Source organism: Colobus angolensis, unplaced genomic scaffold (assembly GCF_000951035.1).
Source record: "Colobus angolensis palliatus isolate OR3802 unplaced genomic scaffold, Cang.pa_1.0 Scaffold44, whole genome shotgun sequence".
Taxonomy (NCBI): domain Eukaryota; kingdom Metazoa; phylum Chordata; class Mammalia; order Primates; family Cercopithecidae; genus Colobus; species Colobus angolensis.
Window position 1 is genome coordinate 499,989 of NW_012117821.1, and position 24,185 is coordinate 524,173.

A 24,185-nucleotide genomic window follows, 5' to 3' on the forward strand; every position below is an offset into this window, starting at 1 on the left:
AGGGAGGCCGGGGTCAGGCTCCCCTTCTCCACCTTGGCAGTGTTTACCAGAGCTCAGCTGAAGTAGGTTTGTTCAGCCCAATGTGTGTTTTGTATGGTCTTCAGGATCTACGTTCATTTTAATTTAATTATTTTGAGTTTTCTATCCAAAAAATAAGTCAGAGCCCAAGGGATCTGTTTAATTTTAAGCAAAAAAAAAAGCTTACTGCACACTGAATACAGAGAAGACCATGAGTTCTTAAGAACACTAAGGGAGAAAGGACGGTGGAGAGCGACAGAGAAGCAAAATCAAGCCCTCTGGATACCACTAGAGGCTGTTAGAGCACCCATTCATTACTCTGCAAAAACAAGTAGCTATTTATTCTGCCAATCCCAGCCGAAGCTTGTTTCAGAGATACCAACCAGCCCTAGCAGATGTGGGGAAGTTCTTCCGTACCAAAGAATTCCAGCCTGCACTTGCAGGAGGAATGACAGAACAGCAGAATCACCATTTTGCAACTTTGAATGAAACAATGGATGCAGGCAGCGGTCACCAAGGACGGTGCGGCCTTCTGGCGGACAGGCAGCCGCCTCAGGAACCCAGAGCCTTCTCAGCACCACTCCCAGCACACGAACTTCCACAGCATTCTCGCCAGAATTAAATCGCCAAATCAAAATCTTAGGTGCTTGAATGTAAACCAATTCTTTGGATCTAACTTTCAGGCTATAGGAACTAAGGCAAATGACTTAAACAATACAAGAAGATTACGAGGTAAGTCCAGAACCTGGAATCCAGATTCTTTCAGCCAATGGCAAATGGGAAGAAGTGGGGGAACAGAGAGAATGTTCTGGGTAAAAGAAACACAAATGACTTAAGAGACATTGCAGCAGATTGATTTAATGCGTGGAACCAGTTTGGATCCAATTAGAAAGAGAAAAAAAAAAGTAACAGGCATTTTGTCAACAGACCTTTGACCGTGGACTAGGCACTAAATAATAACAGGAAACTGTTATTTTTGTCACATGTGAAAAAGCATGCTGTTATGTGAGAACAATGGTCCCTTTTTGATGTCAATAAAAACATACTGCGCTATTCAGTAGTAAAATGGGGTTTGCTTTAAAATAGTAAGTAGTTCAAATCCAAGACAGGAGGGTAGAGCAGAGAACGCTGGTGACAGAGGAGGCCGAGTCGAGGATTCCGAGCTAACTGCACCCTCACTTCTCAATTCTTTTAAAACAAGCGAGGGGCTCTGCGGAGGGGCCGAGTGTGGCGGGACATGCAGTGAGTGACATGAACACTCAGAGCTGGGAAAAGCCGTCGCATGGGGAGCCCGCTGGGCACACGTGCCACAGACGAGAGGCGCTGAAGCAGACGGCGCCTAGCCAGGCTGGGGTGAGACAGAAGCAACACCGGTGTCGAAGTCTGAGTAAACGCACGTGCACTGGAAACGTGGAGATACAGACAGTGAAGCCACAGGGAGGCATGTGTCAAACGGGGCCAGACTCCACTGCACCCTGCCTAACACCTATGGAGAAGAGGAGGAGGAGGAGAACCAGTGGTTCTCAAAGTGTGGTCCCTGGACCAGAAGCATCAGGAAAAACGGGGAACGCTTTAGAAAAGCAAAATCCCAGCCAGGCCAGACCTGCTGAATCAGAAACCCCGGCCACGCAAACAGGCACCAGGGTGAGGGCTGTGAGCGACACTGACTGGCCTGTTCCAGGGCTCTGCCCGCTCCCCCCGGGTGCTGCCTGTGCTCCCTGACACAGCGGTCGGGCCTGACCTTTGGGAGGAGGCTCCCATTCCTGCCTTCCCCACAGCAGGCCGCCGAGTCTGGAGCCACCACTTGGCCTCTCTCACAGGCCTCACCTGTACCACCTGGGCGATGGCCGATGCTGCACAGGCTGCTGTGAGACCTGGAGGAGCTCCCTAGGCAAAAGGCTTGGAATCATGCCCGGCATTACTACGTGAATGGTTGTCCTGTTCATAGTCTACTTATTTCTACAATGTGCGGCTACGACTCAACAGTCGAGCTGAAGGATCCGCTGGCCAGTAAGACCAGGAAACTCACTGAAGCGACAGCCTGACACACCCCTCAGGAAGCAGACAACACTAATGGCCACGTGCTCACTTCGGCCACAGCAAATGCAAACCCGGGGCAGCCAGACACCCGAGCAGTGTCACTGCACGTGGCGCCTCTCGGCCTGGTGCCAAAAAGCCTCCTGCTCGGACCCTCACCATGGCCAGCCATGGTCACGAGGCTCTAAGGGCTGAAAGAAATCTTGTTAAAAAGAACTAGAGAAATTCTTAGAAAACATTAATTCCGTCTTTGCTCTGCCTGTTCCCCCTCTCCTGTCCCAGAGGCAGCAGAGACGGGGCGTGTTGAACCCTCTGAGTCTGTGATCCCCAGTGAAAGGAGAGAGGCGGCCGAGGCCCAGCCCTTGCGGGCCTGCCCTGCAGGGAACCACAGTTCTGGGCAGTTCCAGGCCCCCCTTGGTGTGACTCTCCTCCCTCAATCTACTCACTTTGTTTATAGCAAGGTAGGAGAAACCTTGTCAAAATCATGATCATAAAAGAGAAACAGGCCATTTTCATTCAAATAATTTGTCTACACAATCCTCCTTTTTAAGAAGCTCTAGACCTGTGTTCCATCATTGGCCGTGATTTCACTGCTGGGATCTGCTCGATTGGTTTTGTGCAGAACCCACTCAGGCTCCCTTCCCTGGCCATGCAGCACAGCTCACTCGAGGGGGCTGTCGGGGGGCCACTGCTGGGCTGGGCTTTCTCACTCACTTCTCGTGGCTGCTTTAAATGAAAACGAACATGCTTACTTCATGGTCCACGCTCTCGGTAGCCATGCACTGGTTGTTGGCCAGAGTGGTGATCTCTCGGCTCTTCGGTGTTTCCATCCGGCAGCTGCAGAGAGGCACTTCCTGGAGGCCGTCTGTCTCCAGCACATCTGGACCGTTGGCCAACCCTAACGTCACACAGACACATGTCAGCTCATCCAATCCTGACCTCAAAAGAATCATCTAGAAAGTGATCGGTTACGGAGTCTCAACAGTGATCTCACATGCCAGGAAATGTAAGCAATGCGGTTGATTACTGAGGCACAAACAGCCCTGCACGGGGCCGGGATGGCCACCACCTGGGCAACGTGAAGGCGTGGCCTGTGCCTCCCCAGCTAACAAAACCCCCGCCAGGGTCTCAAGAGGCACCTATTAACCTGTGTTCTCAGGTTCTCAGGACCCAGGACACAAGTTCCAAAGCCAGAGGCTGGTACCTCTGGCAGTAGCGCCTAAATATTTTGTTTTTCAAACAAAAGAGCATTCACTGCCCTTTAAGACCTTGTGTTCCTGCTTGGTTTTAGAATGGCAACCACACAAAAAAAATCAGTTTGGAAGGTTTTAATAATGGTTTGTCTATTATCTAGAATTCCACTCACCTATTACAATAGTCCAAAGAGCCCATTTATTAGCCTGAAAGAGGAAAGCACCAGGGAAAACAAGGGAAGAAACTAGAGGAGAATTAGAGCTCAACATGTGGCTGACAATGACGGCATCGTCCACAGGGAAGGCTGCAGCAGGGCTGTGGTCAGGCAGGCGGCCTTGGGCCCGTCCCAGCACAACCAGGGCTGGTGCCTCCCACACCCTGCCCCCAGCCCGGGGTGGGAGAGACCAGCAAGGCCAAGGCTGTTGAGCGGCAGGGGCAGGGGTGGAGGGCAGCAGCCAGGAAGACCCTCAAGCTTGGTAAGTAGCTACAGTGGGTGCCGCTCCCAAAGAAAGCAAGATCGCGTTTCACGTTTTCTTTCTTGTTAAACAGTCAAAGCAGAAATAGAAGGTGCATCAGTGTCTCAAATACTCACTATTGCCTCTCTTAATTAAAAATAATTAACTCTTGGCTGGGGCGCGGTGGCTCACGCCTGTAATCCCAGCACTTTGGGAGGCCAAGGCAGGCGGATCACCAGGTCAGGAGATGGAGACCCTCCTGACAACATGGTGAAAGCCCGTCTCTACCAAAAAAAAAAAAAAAACAACAAAAATTAGCTGGGCGTGGGGCACATGTCTGTAATCCCTGCTACTTGGGAGGCTGAGGTAGGAGAATCACTTAAACCAGGGAGTCAGAGGTTGCAGTGAGCCGAGATCCTGCCACTGCACTCCAGCCTGGTGACAGAGTGAGGCTCTGTCTCAAAAAATAAAAATAAAATTTAAAAACTCTTATTTTCACATCTAAAAATATAGTGTTAGAGTCAATTAAAATGGAGACCGGGACTAAAGAATCCTTGAACAGACAAAGCCAGTTGAGCCAAGGAGGCCATCTCGGCCTTGCTTGATTTGAAAACAAAGGATATGGTGGGCTACTTCTTGCAAATGCCTACAGTAAATAAAAATAAAACTTAAGCTCTACCATTCAGAAGCAGCCAACCAATCTCTAGAACTAAAGACTTTCCAGCAGGGACAGAACAAACGAGGAAACTGTGTGATGAACCAGTTGGGTGTTTTCCTGGCTTTACTTCCATGTTCACCCTAAAAATCCTTCCCCTCGTGTTTCCTCAGTGCAGCTCCCAACATGCTTCTGGTTTGGAGCTGCCTGGTTCATGAATCACTGCTCAAGGAAACCCTTTAAAACCTGCACTGCGCCTTAGTACATCTTTTAACAACACCCACGCTGAGTCACCCACAGCCGCCTCTGTTTGTCTCCAGCCCATTTGGAATCTGATACTGGTCATGGCCAGGAGAGAATCCAAATCTGTGCAAAGAGCCAATAAGCATGTGAACAGCCCACGCTGCCATCAAGGACTCTCTATGCCGGAGGCACCGACTCCGGCACAGCGGTGCTTCCTAATCATGTGCCGCCCGAGGTCCCAGCCTCGCCTCCGGATCACCTGTACACCTAAAGACCGGGAAAACGATGAGGTGAAACTTGAATTAGAATCACTACAAGTTTAAAGCTGGGCAGGCCTCTGAGATGATCCTGCTCAGCAACCAGATTTTTTTTTTTTTTGAGACGGAGTCTGGCTCTGTCGCCCAGGCTGAAGTGCAGTGGCGGGATCTCAGCTCACTGCAAGCTCCGCCTCCCGGGTTTACGCCATTCTCCTGCCTCAGCCTTCCTAGTAGCTGGGACTACAGGCGCCCGCCACCTCGCCCGGCTAGATTTTTGTGTTTTTTTAGTAGAGACGGGGTTTCACCGTGTTAGCCAGGATGGTCTTGATCTCCTGACCTCGTGATCCGCCCGTCTCGGCCTCCCAAAATGCTGGGATTACAGGCTTGAGCCACCGCGCCCGGCCGCAACCAGATTTTTAAAAGGAGAAAACGGACACAAACTACACAAAGCTGTGAGACAACTGTCCTACCACAGTGCTGGCCGAGAGCTGCTGAGCGGCTGCAGTGAGATAGGTGAGAACCCAGGGCCTACACGCTTGGATAACGATGCTGTGGCTCAGACAACTCCATGCAGGTGGAGTGTTTCTGTCCCTCAAGCAATCAACCTCCACCAAGCTCTGGCTCTCCCGCCCCAGCCCAGTTGCCATGGTTACAGGCTCCTGGCCTCTCCCAGGCTCAGACCCTCTGCCTCCTGTCGCTGCTGGGTGACATCGCCATTCAGCCTCAACAAGGCAGGCCCAAGAGCAAGGCAACGGGGAAAGAGACGAATGCATACGGAGAGGACTTCGGATCTTCATATTCTCCTTGGCCTAAGGCTCAAGCCTGGACCCCCTGAACCACAACCAGAGGTATCACCTGCCCCCACTTACCCACTCAGCACACTCCACAGGCCGATCGCGCCTATCCCATCTGAGATGCACATCACCCAGGTCTCCCAGAGCCCCAGATCCCGTCCAGCACCCCTTGACCACCGCCTCCCTCTGGGGTCCCGGGTCACATGGCTAGCAACAGCACAGTGGCCACCACCGCCTGTCTCTTCTACACACTGATGGTCTACATCGAAAGCACGACTGAACAGGCCAATCACTGACTGACCAATCGGTGCTGATAAAACAGGTAAATCAATTTTGGGAGGTCAGTTATAAAATGTCACACAAGCCGAGGAGCACGTTGCCGTTTCTCCTCCGGCTCCACGTTGGCTCTCGCCCTTTTGGCCCTGATGCTCGGCACCATCCTTCCTTTATAGCTACCTTCCCCCGACCTTACCGGAGACAGCAGGTGCACACTGACAGCTGGAAGAGCCCTCATGTGCCAGCTCCCTGTCTCCTGCCACTCAGCAGGCCCAAGGGGCACCACAGCAGGAGGCGATTTGATAAAATGAAATACTATTTACTACTTTAAACCATGTAACTTCCTGAGACCCCCGAATCTAAAAGCAAGTGTAGAGCTGGGACACTCAGTGTCACACTCTGTGGAGAAAGCAAGCGTGGGGCAACCATGCGCAGGACTTGGTGATACTTGAAGGGGGTTTCTGCTCCATTTGGTGCAAGAAGAGGAAAAGATATCAGGTTTCCATGACAGACAAGCCTAAGATTTCTACCTTAAGCTAAAGATGTGATTTCCTAGGTGAGTTACATAGGTGACTCAAACCACCCTCAGTGTTCAAAACTCTAAAAAGCTAGTTATCTGTCATTTTTAAATGGCCCATTAAACCCCCTACAGTAGTCTGCAATGCCACACCAGCAAGATCTGTGTGGAATGTAAATAATATAAGATTTCCATTTCCTCCACATCATGCTTCAAATCAATCTTCCCAGATAATCAAATAGCTATTAGCTACTTTTCACTCACATAAGGTTTCTAAGTGGCTTAAAAAAGAGAAGACAACTGATAGAAAGTGTGAGAACTGACAACTTCTGGCACAACAACTCCCAACAGAAGCCGTTGATTCACCTGTGATTTTGAGGTACAAAAATACACTAAATACGAATATTCCATGACAGAGTATGTGTCAGAGCTCTCAGCTCAACACTGACCAGGGATATATTTCAGCCAATCAGAGACACCTTATTCAACAGTACGTCTTTGTGTGTCCTGAGAGGCCACTGGGGAGGAAGGGTAGACGGCCATGGGCAATCCTCCACGGAGCACACCTGACCTGTGGAGGGAGACGACTGCCATGATGGGCCTTGCTTGGGCTTTGCCAGTTTACTCTTAGAGGGTTTCCGTAATTTCTGTTTTTTCACTTGCACACTGGGACACAGCAGACGCACCCCGTCCTGTCTACACCTCACCTGGAAGTGATGCCGTTAACGCAATCTTCTACTAGTGTCCACCAGGGGGCATCGTGCTAATATAGAGAAAGGAGCCCCGAAGACAAAGGACTAAGATGGTGCCCGGTCTCAGTTACACCACCACATTCACCTTCTGCTTGTGAAGACAGAATTCCTTTGACGCGGAGATCCAGGGAGTCCAGAGAAACTTCCATGTACCCTGTGCTGTCTCCTGGTGCCGTCTGCTCACCGTTTCCTGAAGATGACTTATACGACTCAGAACCTAGGTATGAAAGGCACACACATCAGACACCATGCACCCAGGCGGCTGCACCCACCCACGCACGGGGCAGCAAGGCTGGGGCCCCAGGAAATGGACTACTTCTAATTAATCCATTTAAAACCACAAGCTGAAACCCACTATTGTTTAGGCCATTCCAGTTTCACTATCATTTTCTCTCTTGCATATTATTGTGCTGATTCCCCCTTTTAGACATAATATTCATGGGGGAGGAGAGAAGTTGTATAGACAAAAACAAAGGCACCAACATGTTGGTACATCTTTCTCTGTAACTACCCCAACTACACAAAAGCTATCGAATGATCAAAGAAACAGATAAAATATGGCAGTCACATGTTGTGGATTTTTTTACATAAAATAGAAACACCTAACTTGCAGATTTGAAAGATCAGATGTAAAGTAGCTAAAGAGATGGCCCAAGGTGCCGTGTCGCAGGCAAATCTGTGTCCAAGAGAAAGCACTGCCCACCCAGGTGTCCTGGCTGACGCCCAGGGAGGCTCCCGGAAAGGATCAGTGTCGACCCCAGTAGACACGAGAGGCTCACGACACCCACAGAAGGTGCCAGGGAGCAGGGTACTATGAGAGGGACCAGTGCCCCTAGGCTGGCAGCAAGGGCAGTGGGGGGTGCAAACCCTTCTGTGGGCTCCCCTGCCCTCCAGGACACACGAGTGGTGGCCAGGCCAGCCTGTCCACACTTCCCAGGGGGGCCGGAGAAAGATACACAAAATTGGGTGTTTGCAATCACAAGAGCGTTTCACCGAGGCCTATGAGAGTGTGTACCTATACCAGGTAGTATCCAACTCTGGCCAAGGGCAGACCCATCTTATTTCATTGACTGGAAATAAATGAACACTAGTACAGAGAGGTATGGTAACCAGTCTTTTTTTTTTTTGAGACGGAGTCTCGCTCTGTCGCCCAGGCTGGAGTGCAGTGGACGGATCTCAGCTCACTGCAAGCTCCGCCTCCCGGGTTCACGCCATTCTCCTGCCTCAGCCTCCCAAGTAGCTGGGACTACAGGCGCCCGCCACCTCGCCAGGCTAGTTTTTTGTAATTTTTAGTAGAGGGACTACAGGCGCCCGCCACCCGCCAGGCTAGTTTTTTGTAATTTTTAGTAGAGACAGGGTTTCACCGTGTTAGCCAGGATGGTCTCGATCTCCTGACCTCATGATCTGCCCGTCTCGGCCTCCCAAAGTGCTGGGATTACAGGCTTGAGCCACCGTGCCCGGCCGGTAACCAGTCTTTTCATTCAAGCCACATGCTCCACCTAGATCTTAGACAGACAGGAAAAGTCAACCACCTTTGAGAAATCACCATTATCAACTTGAAGAACAGGAGTACACTTTGTATAGTTTTAAACGAAAAGAAGATTTTAAAAAAATTCATAAAGAAATAAAATTCAAACTCCTCTGTGAATATTTAAAAGCACACATTTTGCACATTACAGCCAAGATGACAAAGATGAAATCTCTAACCCAAAAACAACTTTCAGCCTTGGCTCTAAAATGCTTTTGTTGGCCAACAATAAAAGCCACATCTGGTGTTATGATCTGAATCAATACACTGAGGTGAAGAGAAACGTAACTGAAGGACCACACGCAGCTCCCGGGGGGCTCACATGTCCTCCACCCTCAAACACCAGGAGCCTCCATGGTGACTGCCTCACGCCCCAGGCCTCCCACAACCCTCTCCGTTTCAGGGGACGACTGCCTCCCCAACCTCCAGTTAACAGACCTATTCTACGCTGGGGAATCCAGATTAGCCAAAATCACTGTGAAGAACAACAAAGTGCTGCCACTCGGTGACACTGGTATAAGGATAAACAAATAAATAAATGAAACAGACTGGAATGTCCAGGAACAGCCCACACACTGAATGTCAACAGCGGGAGAAAAGTCAACTTGAGCAGCAGTGCCTATGGCAACCGCACATCCACTGCCAAGAAGAGGCCTGCACCACGGCTCACTCAAACATTAGTGCAAAATGAACCTGTTAGATGCCAAGAAGAAAACATGGGACAAAACCTCCGTGACCTGGGTCTGTCAAAGATTTCTTAGAGCACAAAAGTATGAATCACAACGTAAAATAACTCCTAACTTGGACTTCAAGAAAATCTTGAAAACTTTTGCTCTTCTAAATATAGCATTAAGAAAATGAAAAGGCAGGTCATAGACTAGATACAAATACATGCAAAGCATCCACCTGATAAAAGACTTGTATCCAGAATATTTAAAAAGCTCTTTTAACCCAATGAGAAGAAAAACAACTAGATTTTAAAAGTGAGCAAAAGATGTGAACAGACATGTTTCGAAAAAAATAAATGAAGGCTAAAATGTACAGTCTCATTACTCATTAGGTAACAGCATTGAAACTACAGTAAAACACCAATGCACACCCACAGATCCACTGAAATTAAAAAGACTAACCCTAACAAGGGCTGGTGCAGACAGAGGGGAACTGGAATGCTTGTGTGTTGTGGGGACCTAAAACAGGACTAGTGCTTGGAAAACAGCCTGGCAGCTTCCTGAAGAGCTGAACACATGCCACTCTACTCAGCCATTCCACTCCCAGATATCTAACCAAGATCTAGGAAAGCACCTGTTCAAAAAGACTTGCACACAAATGTTCACGGCTGCTCAATTTCTAGCAGCTCAAGGCTGGAAAGAGACCAAAAGACCCCAAAGCCCATGGACAGATGAATGGACAGATAGACTGCAGGGCAGCCTCACAATGGGACACTTCTCAGCAATGGACAGGAACAAACTCCTGGCCATTTGACAGCCCGGCAACTCAAAACAGTTATACTCAGAGAAGCCAGATGAAAAACAACTGCACAGTACCATCTATATAAAATTCTACAAAACACTAACCAATAAGCAGAAGCAGAGCAGACCAGGGGCTGCCTGGGGGCAGGGAAGGGGCCAGGTTATCAAGGGGCAGGAGGGACCTGGGGTGACAGAGGCACTCATGGCACTGATCACCTAACTGTGGTGACGGATTCAAGGTCATAAACGCATTAAAACTTGTCAAATTGTGTAATTTACTTCTGCACATTTTATTGTATGCCAAGTGTACCTCGGTTAAGCTGAAAACAAAAATGGCCCTTGGCACCCTGAATCTCCTGCATCCCTCTGGGCTTGAGGGGATTTCCTTCCCACATTCACGCTGTGATCACAAAGTCCCTCTGGAACAGGAGACTCTGACGGAGGCGCAGGTGCCTCACCGAGGGGCCGCTTCCTGAACACAGCGTGGGAGCTAACCATGCAGGCCACAGGCTCCAGTCACCCACGCGGGCAGCAAAGGATTCACCTCCGTTCAACATTCAACAGTGAAGTCGGGGTCGGGCCGTTCAACATTCAACAGTGAAGTCGGGGTCGGGCGCGGTGGCTCACGCCTGTAATCCCAGCACTTTGGGAGGCCAAAACGGGCAGATCGCTTGAGCTCAGGAGTTTGAGACCAGCCTGGCCAACATAGCAAAACCCCATCTCTACCAAAAAAACACAAAAAAGTAAGCTAGGCATGACGGCACACGCCTATAGTCCCGGCTTCCTGGGGAGATGAGGTAGGAGGATCGCCTGAGCCCAGAAGGTGGAAGCTACAGTGAGCTGAGATCGAGCCACTGCACTCCAACCTGGGTAACAAAACCAGATCCTGTCTCGAAAAAAAAAAATTTTTTTAAAAACAACAGTGGGTCGGGTGCGGTGGCTCACGCCTGTAATCCCAGCACTTTGGGAGGCCGAGACGGGCGGATCACGAGGTCAGGAGATCGAGACCATCCTGGCTAACACGGTGAAACCCTGTCTCTACCAAAAATACAAAAAGTTAGCCGGGTGAGGTGGCGGGCGCCTGTAGTCCCAGCTACTCGGGAGGCTGAGGCAGGAGAAAGCTGTGAACCCGGCAGGCGGAGCTTGCAGTGAGCCGAAATCAGGCCATTGCACTCCAGCCTAGGCAACAGAGTGAGACTCCATCTCAAAAAAAAAAAAAAAAACAGTGAAGTCAACATCCACTACACTGGCCAGAAGGAAACTACTTTAGAGTTTCTCTTGAGTTTAAAAGTTTCTCTTGAAACTTCAGAGTTTCACTTGAGTTTCTCTAACAAAGTCATTGCAAACATGTTTTTAAAAAACAGTGAAGCCTTCTTTTCTAATGAAATCCTATGCACCCCAACCCCAAGTGGGCCTCCTGGCCTCATCCCCCTCCCAGGCAGTCCCCGAGGTGGCCCACACCCCTACGGCATTTACCGAGGGCACCGCTGGGCTTCTTTCTACTTCTCCGCCTCCTTTTCCTGGCTGGCTTGATCCAGGGACTGTCGGTCTTTCCTTTCCTCTTGAGAAATTTCTTCTTGAGGCTGGATTCCGAACTCTGGAGAACCAAAGGGGCAGGCGTATAAACTACTGAGCACAGGCAGCTACGGAAGGCAAGAGCACTACAAGTGTTTTCTTGCAAAACAGAACACTGGCTATGTCTTGATCTTCAATTAAACAGTGAACTTAACTTGTAGACATTTTCCTGGGTCACACACTGAAAGGCACTCTGTGCTTTTCCCTAACTATCTCTCTAAGCTCAGTCCCTTTAGAGGCAAAACAAAAACAAACATAAAAAGTGAAATTTGTAAGTCTTATTTGAGTTTGGCACAAAACAAAAGAGTAAGTAAACTGGAAAGTTCTACTCAGGAACTAAATAAATAAGCTCAGAAAAGGATCCATGGCTGCTCATCAGGGTCCATTCATCTCACTCACAGGAAAAGAACAATCAAGGCTCAGTTCGCTTCAGACTCTATACCCACATCCATCACCTACACAGAGAACAAGGACAGAGGCTGTAATTAACTTAGAATTATTTCAAGATGTGTTTTAAGCACCTGCTTCTAAAATCCGGATGCAGCAAGGGCATCCGTGGCACAGGCCACACGGGGTGCACAGCAGGCGCCCCGCCCTCCACAGGAGGCCACAGTGGCCAGAGGGACATTTAAGGTAGGCTCAGCGGCAGCACGCGGGCCTCGCCAACCAACTGAATGTGTCCCTGCACAAGGGCTGTTGCTGGGCAGCCTTCTGTCCTGAGTCGGGTCCCACGTGAGGACGGACCGGGAGCCCTGTCTACAGCACACACAGCCCCAGCTCCCCGGTGCTCCCCACACAGCAAAACTTTTGGGAAGAAGTTGTGCAAGCGCCACACCCAAAGTTGCTGCTGCTAGAAATCGAGTTGCCCCTCTGCCACCCAAAGACAGACCCCTTCATCACCAAACACCATGGCCCCTGTGTCCTCCTCCCACTCGCTGGTGTGATGAGCCCACACTGTGGGCCACTTCTCCTCTTTCAGAGCATTTCTCCATTCATGTGACCCAAACCTGCTGAGTTTTCTCCCCATGGCACAGAGAGCCCCTCCTCAGAGGCAGGAGCCAACTTCTCCTCCCCTGTGGAACCCTCACAGGCTGGGGGCTTCCTGAGGCTCCATCATGGGGACTCACTGCTCTTCCCCATTTCCAACCCCCAATTCCCGCAGACCAGGGTGCACAACTCCGACCTGAACCCTCCTCCAGGAATAACAGGCTTCAGTAGGGACGGAGCAGAACCCCTCTTCCCTCCTGTCCTCACCACCAGAAAGTTCTGTCCATTCTACCTGGAAACACCTCAAATCCAGCCGTTCCTTCTCGCACATCGGCCAATGCAGCGGAATCCCCAACAGCTGTCCTTGCTGCTGGCTCCCACCACACCCTCTCCCTCTGAGAGCCTCCAAAGGCCCCTCAGCTCCCCCCGACCCAGCACGCAGCCGGCGCAGGCCCGTGCCAGGCCCAGTCCTGCGCTGCACCTCTGCACGGTGTCTTTCTCATGAGGCTTTGCCAGGGACGGGACCCATCTGTGGCCATCACCATGACCAGCTCCAAGCACGTGTGAGTGCTCAGGCAACAAGGGTTGGGTAAAGGACTGAAGGATGCTGGTGTCTTTGCATCTCCTCTACTTCAGCAGAGACGCAGAAGGAGGCGCTGGGGATTACCAGGTCAGACTCGTCACCGCCTTCCTCCTCCTCCCCGGTGTCCACGGACTCCTGCTCCTCCTCAGACTCCCCGTCCATCTGATCAGCCACACAGTCGAAGCGGGAACCCAAACAGAAAACAGAAACCAATTACATCCTTTAGTGGCAGATGACGGATCCAAAGCAAACCTCAAAACGTGCCCTGGCCATACACACCGGAGACGCTCGCAGGGTGGTGACACTGCCAGCCTGCTCCAGCCCTGGCTGGTGTGTGGGGTGACCAAGTGCTGGTCCAGGCAGGCCCACAGGCGCACTCTGAGCTTCCACTCTGCTCCCCGGTCCTGTCTCTACATCGGGACCAGAGAGTGGCTGCCCTGGTGCGGACTCATGCAAGGCTCACCCGCTGGGTGCTGTATTAGTGAGGGCTCAAGTGCTCAGTGTATCTTACGAATGGAAGAATTCAATAAACAGGTCACAAAACACACAGAACAATCATAAAATGATGTTCAGAGGCCACAAAACAAGACACAGTGTGAGACCTACCCCCACACACCCATGCTCCCAGTCCCATCCTCAGAGCCACCACAGCTAAGCTGCCCACGCCTCCTTCCAGTGAACGTCAAGGCAGACGTGGGCCCACAGACAACCGTGCATTTCTAGTCTGCTCAGATGGAAGGACACTCGATAGTTCTGTGAATATTATTTTCTTCTAATTAAAAATGTGTGCTGGAATTCTTTCCACACCAGAACAGACACACCCTATTTTTTTCTGCGGTATTTATCTTTTCTATAAGCATAGGCAATACACAAACAGATGTTTAGTGCAGAAGACACCGAAACCTCCGTGAGTCTCCGTCCGCCCTGTGCCTGGCGCTCCCTGGGGCGGCATGGGCTGCTCCGGCTGTGCTATTCCGCTGTTCTCTGCACTTCCCAGTGGACAGGCACCCATGCGACTTCATATCAAGGGTGTGTTCTACGGGCTCGACGGCTCACGCTTGTAACCCCAACACTCTGGGAGGCCGAGGTGAGTGGACTGCTTGAGGCCAGAAGTTCAAGATCAGCCGGGGCAACACAGCGAGACCCCTGTTTTTCCTATCAAGTTTTTAAAGCTCCGTTTTCTGATATCTCTTATTACATAAAACTTTTGAATTTTATCTGAACAAGTCAAAGGTGTCCATCTTTTCCTTTGTGGCTTCTGGGTTTGTGTCTTACACTAGAAGAACTTCCTCCTTTGAGATTGGAAAAAACAGTTTCCAATATTTTTACCAATAGTTCAATATCTTATATGGACACTTTAAGTCTACTGGAATTTGGTTTTTAAAATAATAGCCACAGTAAGATATATTTCACCTACTCTGAGACTGACCCTGCCAAGTGTACGGTTCAGTGGTTTTTACTATATTCTCAGTTGTGCAGCCGGCACCACGGTCTGACTCCAGAATGGAGCCCACATTTGTTACATACCCTGACACAAGTGGGGGCTGCCTGCTCCCAAAATCATAGTCAACGGCCCAATCATAGTTATTAAAAAGTTCGTGACCCCTTGTCCACTGACTTAAAACCCCAGTCTTACCATCGACCTTTATACACACGTCACGGGCTCCCCGTCCCCCTCACTAACCGCCTCAGTGCTCCGGAGTAAGCGTTCCCTCCGGCAGCCACGTCCCGTGCTCGGGTGTCCCCCCCGTGCACAGTACCCCCACTACTCTACAGGGTCTCCGCCTCCACCCTCACTTCAGAACCACCAGTTTACACAAAAGTCCTGCGAGGGTCTCGATGGGAGCTGTTCTGAATTTAGAAGCAAACATGGAGAAAATAAAACAATGGGTCTTCTCACTCAGACAAACAAACAACGAGTCTCTCCAGGAACTTAATTTTTAACCTTTTTCATCAGTTTCCTAGTTTTCCTCCACATTAACAAGGAGCACTCATTTTTTCTGTTAAGTTTATTTCTGGGTACTCTGGTGATATTAAGAAATTATAACTAACTTTTTAGGTCTGATATTGTGGTTCGTCTTTCAAAGAGTCCTTATCTTTTAAAGATCCTACTGAAATATCCAATCCAAGACAGCCCACGTGTGGAGAACGAGGCCACATGCCGGAGACTCCTCACCGTCCTCCGTGTGTTTGTGGAGCTTGAAATTTTCTACATAGAAAATCTTTTAAAATATCCCTAGACAATTATTATTTTACTGATAATGCTGGCACCACATTTTCTAATTGGTTATTGCAGCTATACAAGAAAATAACTGGTTTTTATGTCTTGATCACATGTAAGGTCAGCTTAGTAGCTGTAATAGTTTTTGAGCTGATTTTGCTGGATGTTTCAGATGGATGAGTATATTCCCAGCAAACTCTTCTCTCCTGTCTTTTAAAATATTAATGTTTCTCTCTGGTTCTTCTCTTACAGAATCAGCAGGAACGGTCAATGCTCCTGTATTCATGTCACAGGTGAAAGCAGCAGCCCCTCCTCCCTGGTTTCATGACTGACCATCAAAATGTTTGAACCCTTCTGTAAGCATTCTGATGCCTTCACTCAGCTTTCACAGGAGTTTTCATTTCGTTGGATAGTTTTCTTATTTTAAAAATAAGACAGGGCAACGAAACCACCAATTAAAAGCGGACTAACAACACGGTTAACTCCACTTCCTTCCAAAACTCTGGCAAAGCGAATTTTAAGGAAGGAACAAGAGCTTCTTTATAAGAGGCTGCTTGATCGCTGTGCATACGACAGCTGTAAGGAATCAGGCGGAAGCTGAAAACCCAAGGAGATGAGAAAGGGAAGGGGTAACCGCTCACATCAGAATTTAAAAGCGCGTGGACGCCTTGGCTCACACGGAGAATCCGGCAATTTGGGAAGCCACGTCAGGTTATCACGTGAGCCCAGAAGTTTAAGATTAACCTGGGCAACACAGCGAGAGGCTGTCAACTGAGAGGACCTCGTCTCTACAAAAAAATTAATTTAAAAAAATATTAGCTGGGCATGGTGGCGCACGCCTGTGGTCCCAGCAACCTTGGAGGCTGAGGTGGGAGGATCGTTTGAGCCGAGGAGGTGAAGACTACAATAAACTATGATTTGCCACTGCATTCACTCCAGCCTGCACAACAGAGCAAAACCCCTTCTCAAAAAAAAATAAATAAAGTAAACAGAGAACTTGGACTCTGATGCAGATGAACTGAGAAGGCTGACACCCAAGTGAAACAGGAAGAGAGCAAGCCAGGAGCAGGCCAGGCTGCTTCCCGCATCTGTCCTGGGGGTGGGTAGCAGGCCAGACCAAAAGCTGCCTGACCCCACCCAGCAGGACACAACTCTGGACACGAGGCTCACTTATGGATTCAAGCTAAGAGGGGAGAGGGTCCAGCTCTCCCTTCACCAGCACCCAGAGTGGCTGCCGCACCCAGCTGTCAGGCAACAGGCCCCTGCAAGTGGCTTCCGAGCAGAGTGGCTACACAGGGACACCAGCGGTTTCCGGCAAAAGGCAGGTCACACGCAGAAGGCACCATGTCGACTACACAACAAGGGCTTGTTTCCAGGCCAAAGAACCCCTACAAAACACGTTTCAAAAAGGACAAACCGCCCAGTAAATGGTTGGGATGTGAACAGGCACTTCACAAAAGGCATCCAAATGGCAAAATAAGTATGTGAAAAAGTATTCAACCGTCTTGTAAATCATGAAAATGCAAATTACAGTGAAAACGTAATGCCACTATCTGCTCGCTGGAGTGGCAGCACCGAATGTGGCCGGCACAGCAGAGGGGACACTCCGAGGTGGTGGGGAAGAAGGCAACCTCAGCAGCCACCATGGGGAGCAGGGTCCACGGAGGCCAGCACACGGCATGGCGGTTCCATTCCCAGTGGGTACCTGGGGCAACACCTGGATGAGGGTGCTGGCGGCAACCTCCTCTGGAACGGCCCCACTGGAACCACCCACAGGCCATCCACAGTGGGACGGACACAGACACAGAGCAGCCATACAGAGGAACCAGTACGGTCAACCCCCTGGCCTCAGGCCCCGCACACTCTGAAATAGCACCAAGAACCATAAAGAGTGTTTGTTAATACAAGTATCTATTAACATGTACTGCAGTAGAAATTTAAGCTGAGACATGTTCAAACTACAAGGACAGTCAGTGTCAGCCACTGCAGCAAAGCTGTCATCACGTGTAATTCCATGAATGAGAGTGAAAAAGGCACCCAACATCTAGCATTAGTATGACAATAGTTTTGATCTGCAGACTCTCTGAACAGGTCTCAGAATGCCCCCACCAAGACCACTTTGAAAACTACTAGTCCATAACAATGAAAATTAACTAATAATGTAAATAAATCCCACAAACACGATGTGAAGTAAAATAAGCCACACTCAAAGAAAAAAAACAAAGAATGCACATTATATAAGGAACAAAATCAAACACGACAATCCTGTAGGGTAAGCACTCAGGAGAGGGGTTGCTTTTGGGGATGGGAGGTCAGTGGGCTTCTGCAGTGCTGCCAAAATTCAAAGCTTTCATCTGGGTGGTGGCCACACAGGTGCATCATTCTTCCATCATTACTGAACTGTACCACTGTCCTACGTGCAATTAGAATGCAGTCCCCAAATTCAGAAAACAGAGAGCTGCCTGAACTTTATAAAATGCCTTTTAAACACATATACAGTCTGTAGTTTTTTCATTTACTCTGTCAACCTGGTAAATCCTGGTCTTTAAATCATCTGTTTCTATAATGAGTCACCCTCATCATGGGGCAAGCCCCACGTCCCTACGATCATTATTTTATTTTATTTTATTATTATTTTTTTTTTACGATCATTATTTTAATACGTCATTGCATTTGATCAGTATTTTATTTAGGAGGCCGGGTGTGGTGGCTCACGCCTGTAATCCCAGCACTTTGGGAGGCCGAGGCAGGTGGATCGCTTGAGGTCAGGAGTTCAAGACCAGCCTGGCCAACATGGTAAAACCCCGTCTCTACTAAAAATACAAAAATTAGCCTGGGTGTGGTGGCTCACACCTGTAATCCCAGCTACTTGGGAGGCTGAGGCAGGAGAAGTGCTTGAACCTGGGAGGCAGAGGTTGCAGTGAGCCGAGATCGCAGCACTGCACTCCAGCCTGGGTGACAGTGCCTGACTCCGTCTCAAAAAAAAAAAAAATTTATTTGGGACTTCTGTATTTAGGATTGAGGTGAGTTGAGCCTATATTTTACCTCAGAATGGGCTAGCATACTTTTCCTGTCCTTCTCTGTTCTCTGGAGCCACTTATGTAACAAAACGATCACATCGATTGTCAGTGCCCATCTAGTTAAGGCTGCTCCTGCCATTTTGTTCTGTTTTACACTGACCACATTTTCTTCTTGGCTTTGCTTTTGTTTCTTGATTCTTTTCATGCCTTGACAGTCATTTAATGTTTTACTTTATGACAAATACCTAGTTATTCAGTGTCCAGTTCCTCTAGAAGATGAGAGCCTCAATAGAAAGAGAGAATCTAGAAATAGACTCAAATTAATATGCCATGTGGTACATGATAAACGTGGTGTTGTAAATGAGAAGGGAAGAAATGTCGGTCAGGAAGTGAAGCTGACACCTAAGCATTTCGAGGGAAGCCCTGGGACCCTTACCTCACATTTTCTTTTAAAAGATTTATTGAGGCCGGGCACGGTGGCTCAAGCCTGTAATCCCAGCACTTTGGGAGGCCGAGACGGGCGGATCACGAGGTCAGGAGATCGAGACCACCCTGGCTAACCCACTGAAACCCGTCTCTACTAAAAAATACAAAAAACTAGCCGGGCGAGGTGGCGGGCGCTTGTAGTCCCAGCTACTCGGGAGGCTGAGGGAGGAGAATGGCGTAAACCCGGGAGGCGGAGCTTGCAGTGAGCTGAGATCCGGCCACTGCACTCCAGCCTGGGCCACAGAGCAAGACTCCGTTTCAAAAAAAAAAAAAAGATTTATTGAGATATAATTAATATGTCATAAACCTCATCCATTCTGAGCAGTTCTACCTGATATTTTAATTCTATATGAATCAACTATTTATATACAAGAATGAAATAAAAGAAGTATTTGAAGATAGCATACATCAATTTATTCAAAATCACCAGTGAGAAAGGTTTATCATAATTAGAACCCAGAACCCAGAAATCATAAAGAAATTGGCTAGTACCTGGGAGTTCTGACACTATAGACAAGGTCAAAAGATAAAATCAGCTGGGTGTGGTGGCTCACGCCTGTAATCCCAACACTTTTGCAAGCTGAGGTGGAAGGTTCACTTAGGCCCAGGAGTTCAACCAGCCTGGGCAACACAGTGAGATCCTGTCTCTACAAAAAAATAAAAAAAATCAGCTGGACATGGTGGCATGTGCCTGTAGCCCCAGCTACTCAGGAAGCTGAGGCAGGAGGATCCCCTCAGCCCAGGAGTTCAAGGTTGTACTGTGGTGTGATCACACCACTGCACTCCAACCTGGGCAACAGAGTGAGACCCTGTCCCCAAGAAACAAAAAACCCAAAATCCACCTGGGGAAAAAACCTCAGCTCATACTGGAGCCAACAGATCAACTCTTCATTGACAAAAAGATCATCAGACTACATTCAAAAGATGCATAATCCAGGAGAAAAATGAGCAGGGGCTACTGAGCAAGCGGCTTACAGAGGAACAAACACGGTGGCTGCTCAGCCCCAGGCCTGACTCAGCAGTGAAGAGCTGCTGGACTCCAAGAAGGCAGCCCTGCTGGGGAAGGTGAGGAAACCAGCCCGCTCAGGTCTCTGCAGGCGGGAGGGTACACTCAGAGGTGGCCTGGTGACAGCAAAGTGCTACACTGTAAATGCAGACAGCACTTACCAGCCAGGAGCACACTCAGCAAAACTGCGACACTGAACACCCCTGAAGCACCGCTTGTAACTTGATAGAAAAAGAGTATAACACAGCTGAACAGACAGTGCACTGGAGCGACAAGACACGTGTGTGCAGAGACCACGGCAGCTGCTGGGGCAGGAGCTTAATGGGAGTCGCCGCTGTTCCCCCTGGTGCAGCCAGGGCTGTCTGTCCTCTGGGGAGGGCTAGGCTGTGCTGGGCACGTCTAAGGAAGTTACTGCAGTGACTGTTTCAAAGAGTGCCAGAGCCACCAGGACCATGGAGTGACAATGCTGTTGATTTTCTTCTTTATGCTTCCTCATATAAAATGAGAAAAAACTAATCATTATCTTAAAATAAAAAATGTTTAAATCCTCTTTAAATATCTAATGGTAACATTTCCCACTAATTTTTAAATAATCAAGCTAAGAGCTGAGAGCAACATTTAAAAATTTGCCCTAAAACCTGCTAAAAATGTACAACTCTAACAAATGATAGAAAATGCTTTGTGTACATTCAAGAGTAAACTGATAGCACACAAAGCTGACTAAAAGTGGATAAAGCTAACCACTAAAATTATGCACGTTCAAATAAGTCAGTATTTGGATGAATTCACCTGGACTGCTATTCCTACTATTAGTTTTACAATAACTTTTTAGATACAAGATTGCCTCTAAATGAAGATGGCTGGACACACCTGAACAATAAAACCACTGATACGTATGTCAGCTTGACCCTCAGCTTTCCACTGTTCACTCTTATGAAATGCGTCACTCCTAACTGACCCCCTCAGAATGAAAAAGCATGAATTTAACCCCGAAACTATGTCTAAGAACTTCCTCAGTTTCCCTGAGACAATGGCCCAGGGGCCCATGCCTGGCCAGGGGCAAGAGCACGGCTGCGACGAGGCTGGGGGCTCGGCCCGTGCTGGTGCTTGTCCTTGGGTGGACACGGGATGAGGCTGTCTGTGAAGAGAGCACACGTGGCCCATGTGTGGCGTCCACAGTGCAAGGTGGCAGGCCATGCAAAGTCAACCACAAACGCGCACACAGCAAGCCGCCAATCAGCGCTTCAAACTGTCAGCATTATCATTCCTGTCGATCTAGAGCCCAGAACAAGTTCAGGAGGCCGGGCGCTGGGGCTCACAGCTGTATTCCCAACACTGGGAGACTGAGGCGTGAGGATCACTTGAGCAAAGGAGTTCAAGACCAGCCTGGGCGGCAAAGCGAGTCCCTCTCTCCACAAAAAAATTTAAAAATTAGCCAGGCATGGTGGCGTGAGCCTGTCGTCCTGGCTGCTCGGGAGGCTGGGTTGGGAGGATCACTTGAGCCCAGCAGGTTGAGCGCAGTGAGCTATGATCATGCCACTGCACTGCAGCCTGGATGAAAGCAAGACCCTATCTCAAAAAAAAAAAGAAAGAAAACACAGGAAAAAAAAAAAAAAAAAAGAGGTTTACTTCAATGAATGAACACAAACACTTCTTGAATGAAGATAATCTAATAAATCAAGAAAAATAAAATACAAAAATCTAAGCCAATTGCAAATAGGGGATTTTATTAGGGTCTAGAAGTGACCAGACCACTAATTCTCAGAAGCACAGTCAACTTTGTGATAATCCTCCCTCAGGCTGTCTCCCGAGACAGCAACACCTACCTTCTGGGCGCGGTCAGCCTCCGACACGCTCTCCTTGGAGGTCCTGCTGTCCTCCGTGGGGAACGCAGCCGCCTGCTCTGCGCCGTGGCCGTCGTCCTCCTCGAGCTCCTCTGAGTCGTCCTCATCTGAGTCCATCTCCAAGCTCTCCCCATTCACGTGCAGGCTGCTGGCGCCCAGGTCCTTCTCCCCCTAGAACACGGGCAGGTGGACACCCCAAGGCAGGAGCAGTGCGCATCATGAACAAACTCGCTTTTCACTGAGGGGTCTTGGGTGACTGGGAGGTGCAAGGGCCTGTGGGGAGGTGGGGACGCATGAGGAGGTGCCCCTGCCACCTGGAGAAGAGCCCGGCAGACAGGCGGGCTGTGGTGAGGAGGGCAGGGAGGACAGGGTGGAGTCCCCCACAACAATCTTGGACACAAACACTCTGCCCCTATGGCAGAGGAGCTTCATGGCACTGGCCCCTTCCCGGGGACTGAGGTCACCTAATGACTGATAACCAGGCCCCGAACACAGAAACGCATTTCCATGCACACGTGGCACTCACTCAAATATGTCTCTTACCTTGGAACCCACAGTGGAATGAGTTATGCTCTTAAACATCTCAATCACTGTCCTCTGTTTTAATACTTTGGTCTTTTTCTTAGGAACCAGGCTATAGGTTCCCATTCTTCGTTTTTTCTTCCGAGATACTGCAGCTGCTAAAACAAAAGGCAAGCAAGCTAAAAAAAAAAAAAAGTCAAAAGGGGACAAGAAAGGAAAAGAAACACCATTCAAATGTTTTTCAAAGGTAGGAGACAGTTTACAAAACTTGATCACCAAAATCACCAGCAAACCCCATCACAACAGGCACACTGCCCGCCGGCCATCAGCACAGGGACAGGCATCCTTCACTCGCAATCAGTTCACAGAGAATCAGAAACACGTCCCAGATCATCTGTTCATCTGTTCCACTCACAATAAAACATGGAGCAAACTTGACCACCCCACCTTGGAGGCAGGAAAGCCACAAACCGTCAGTAGCAGGGCTTTGAAGCGACTCCTCCTCCCAGTCCCCTTGGTTTTGAACACGGAATGACTACCCTTGAGAAGTCCTCTCACTTTGCAAGACAGACCAACGTGAACAGCATGTGCAGCAGAAGGATGCGGCGCGGAGCAGGCAGAGCCCGGCCTCCCTCCCCAGCACAGGGGCCAGGCCAGGCCAGTCTTCCTAGGACACAAGCTCTGTACCAGGTCCACCCCTGTGACTCTGCAGCCCAACACTCCAACACCATCCTCCTCGCGCTGCAATCCAGTGACTAAGGGGAAAGACAGTCCCTGGAGCTACTGTCCAGCTCTCTATTAAAAGACAAGAGGGTGAGAGAGGGGAGCAAATGTCCCGGGGCTCTGGAGCAGTGGTTTCCAAATAAGAGCGGCAGCAAGGAAGGCGCCTGGGGGCTCCCAACCCCATTCTGAACAAAGCAGTTCTAGGTTCCATTGGTTTTATATAATCAGACTCGACTTTTTTTAAGTTCCAGGATTTAAAGAAAAAACAGATCTAAACGCTGCTGCTTTCACATGAAAGAAGCTCTCCTAAAGGGCTGGGGAAAAGCCATTCTGTTGAAAGCTGGGCACAGCAGCTCACACCTGAAGACCCAGCTACTGTGGAGGCTTGAGTGGGGGGGAGGGACAGCTTGATCCCAGGAGTTCAAGCCCAACCTAGAAAACACAGTGAGACCCCCTTTTCTTACACACAACACACACACACACAATTTGGTTCTACAAAACGCAGAAGCAACAGCTGGAGGAACGTGAAGGAGTGACAGCCATCCAAAGCGGGTAGGTCCCGTGACAGCACCACCCACAGATGCCACGCGGCCTGGGAGATCTGCTCTGGAGTGGTCCTGTGACAGCACCACCCACAGATGCCACAGGGCCTGGGAGACCTGCTCTGGAGTGAGGAGGTGCCTGGGGCCATGGACACTGGGAAATGCTTACCCCAGGCATCTGCAGTATGTTGGTGGGGTCAGGCTCTGAGCACACAGCCAGCATGCAGACACTTGGCTCTGTCCACACTGGAACAGGCTGATGGGCCAGCACGGCTGTGCTCAAACCACAGAAATCCCTTGGCAGCCCTGGGAATCCTAGCCTCACCATCATAATCATCTTCGTATTCTGAATAGATATTTTGTGGGGGGATGAAGGAGGCATGGATTTAATCAGATAATTTTTAAGTCTCTCAGCTTTAAATATATATACAGCTGACTTTTGAACATGGATTTTAATCACATAGGTCCACTTACAAGCAGA

The 24,185-nt window shown here is 49.3% G+C and overlaps 1 protein-coding gene across 1 annotated transcript in view; it reads right to left on the minus strand.

Moving 5' to 3' along the window:
* The window catches only part of EHMT1 (euchromatic histone-lysine N-methyltransferase 1), a 170,994-nt gene that overhangs the window by 65,473 nt on the left and 81,336 nt on the right, over positions 1 to 24,185 (minus strand). The window contains exons 5-10 of the mRNA XM_011957223.1: positions 22,461 to 22,597; positions 21,900 to 22,088; positions 13,425 to 13,502; positions 11,672 to 11,792; positions 7,284 to 7,415; positions 2,808 to 2,953 (exon numbers count right to left, since the gene is read on the minus strand). Coding sequence (XP_011812613.1) covers positions 2,808 to 2,953; positions 7,284 to 7,415; positions 11,672 to 11,792; positions 13,425 to 13,502; positions 21,900 to 22,088; positions 22,461 to 22,597 — 803 coding nt within the window. The remainder of the gene's footprint in view (positions 1 to 2,807; positions 2,954 to 7,283; positions 7,416 to 11,671; positions 11,793 to 13,424; positions 13,503 to 21,899; positions 22,089 to 22,460; positions 22,598 to 24,185) is intronic.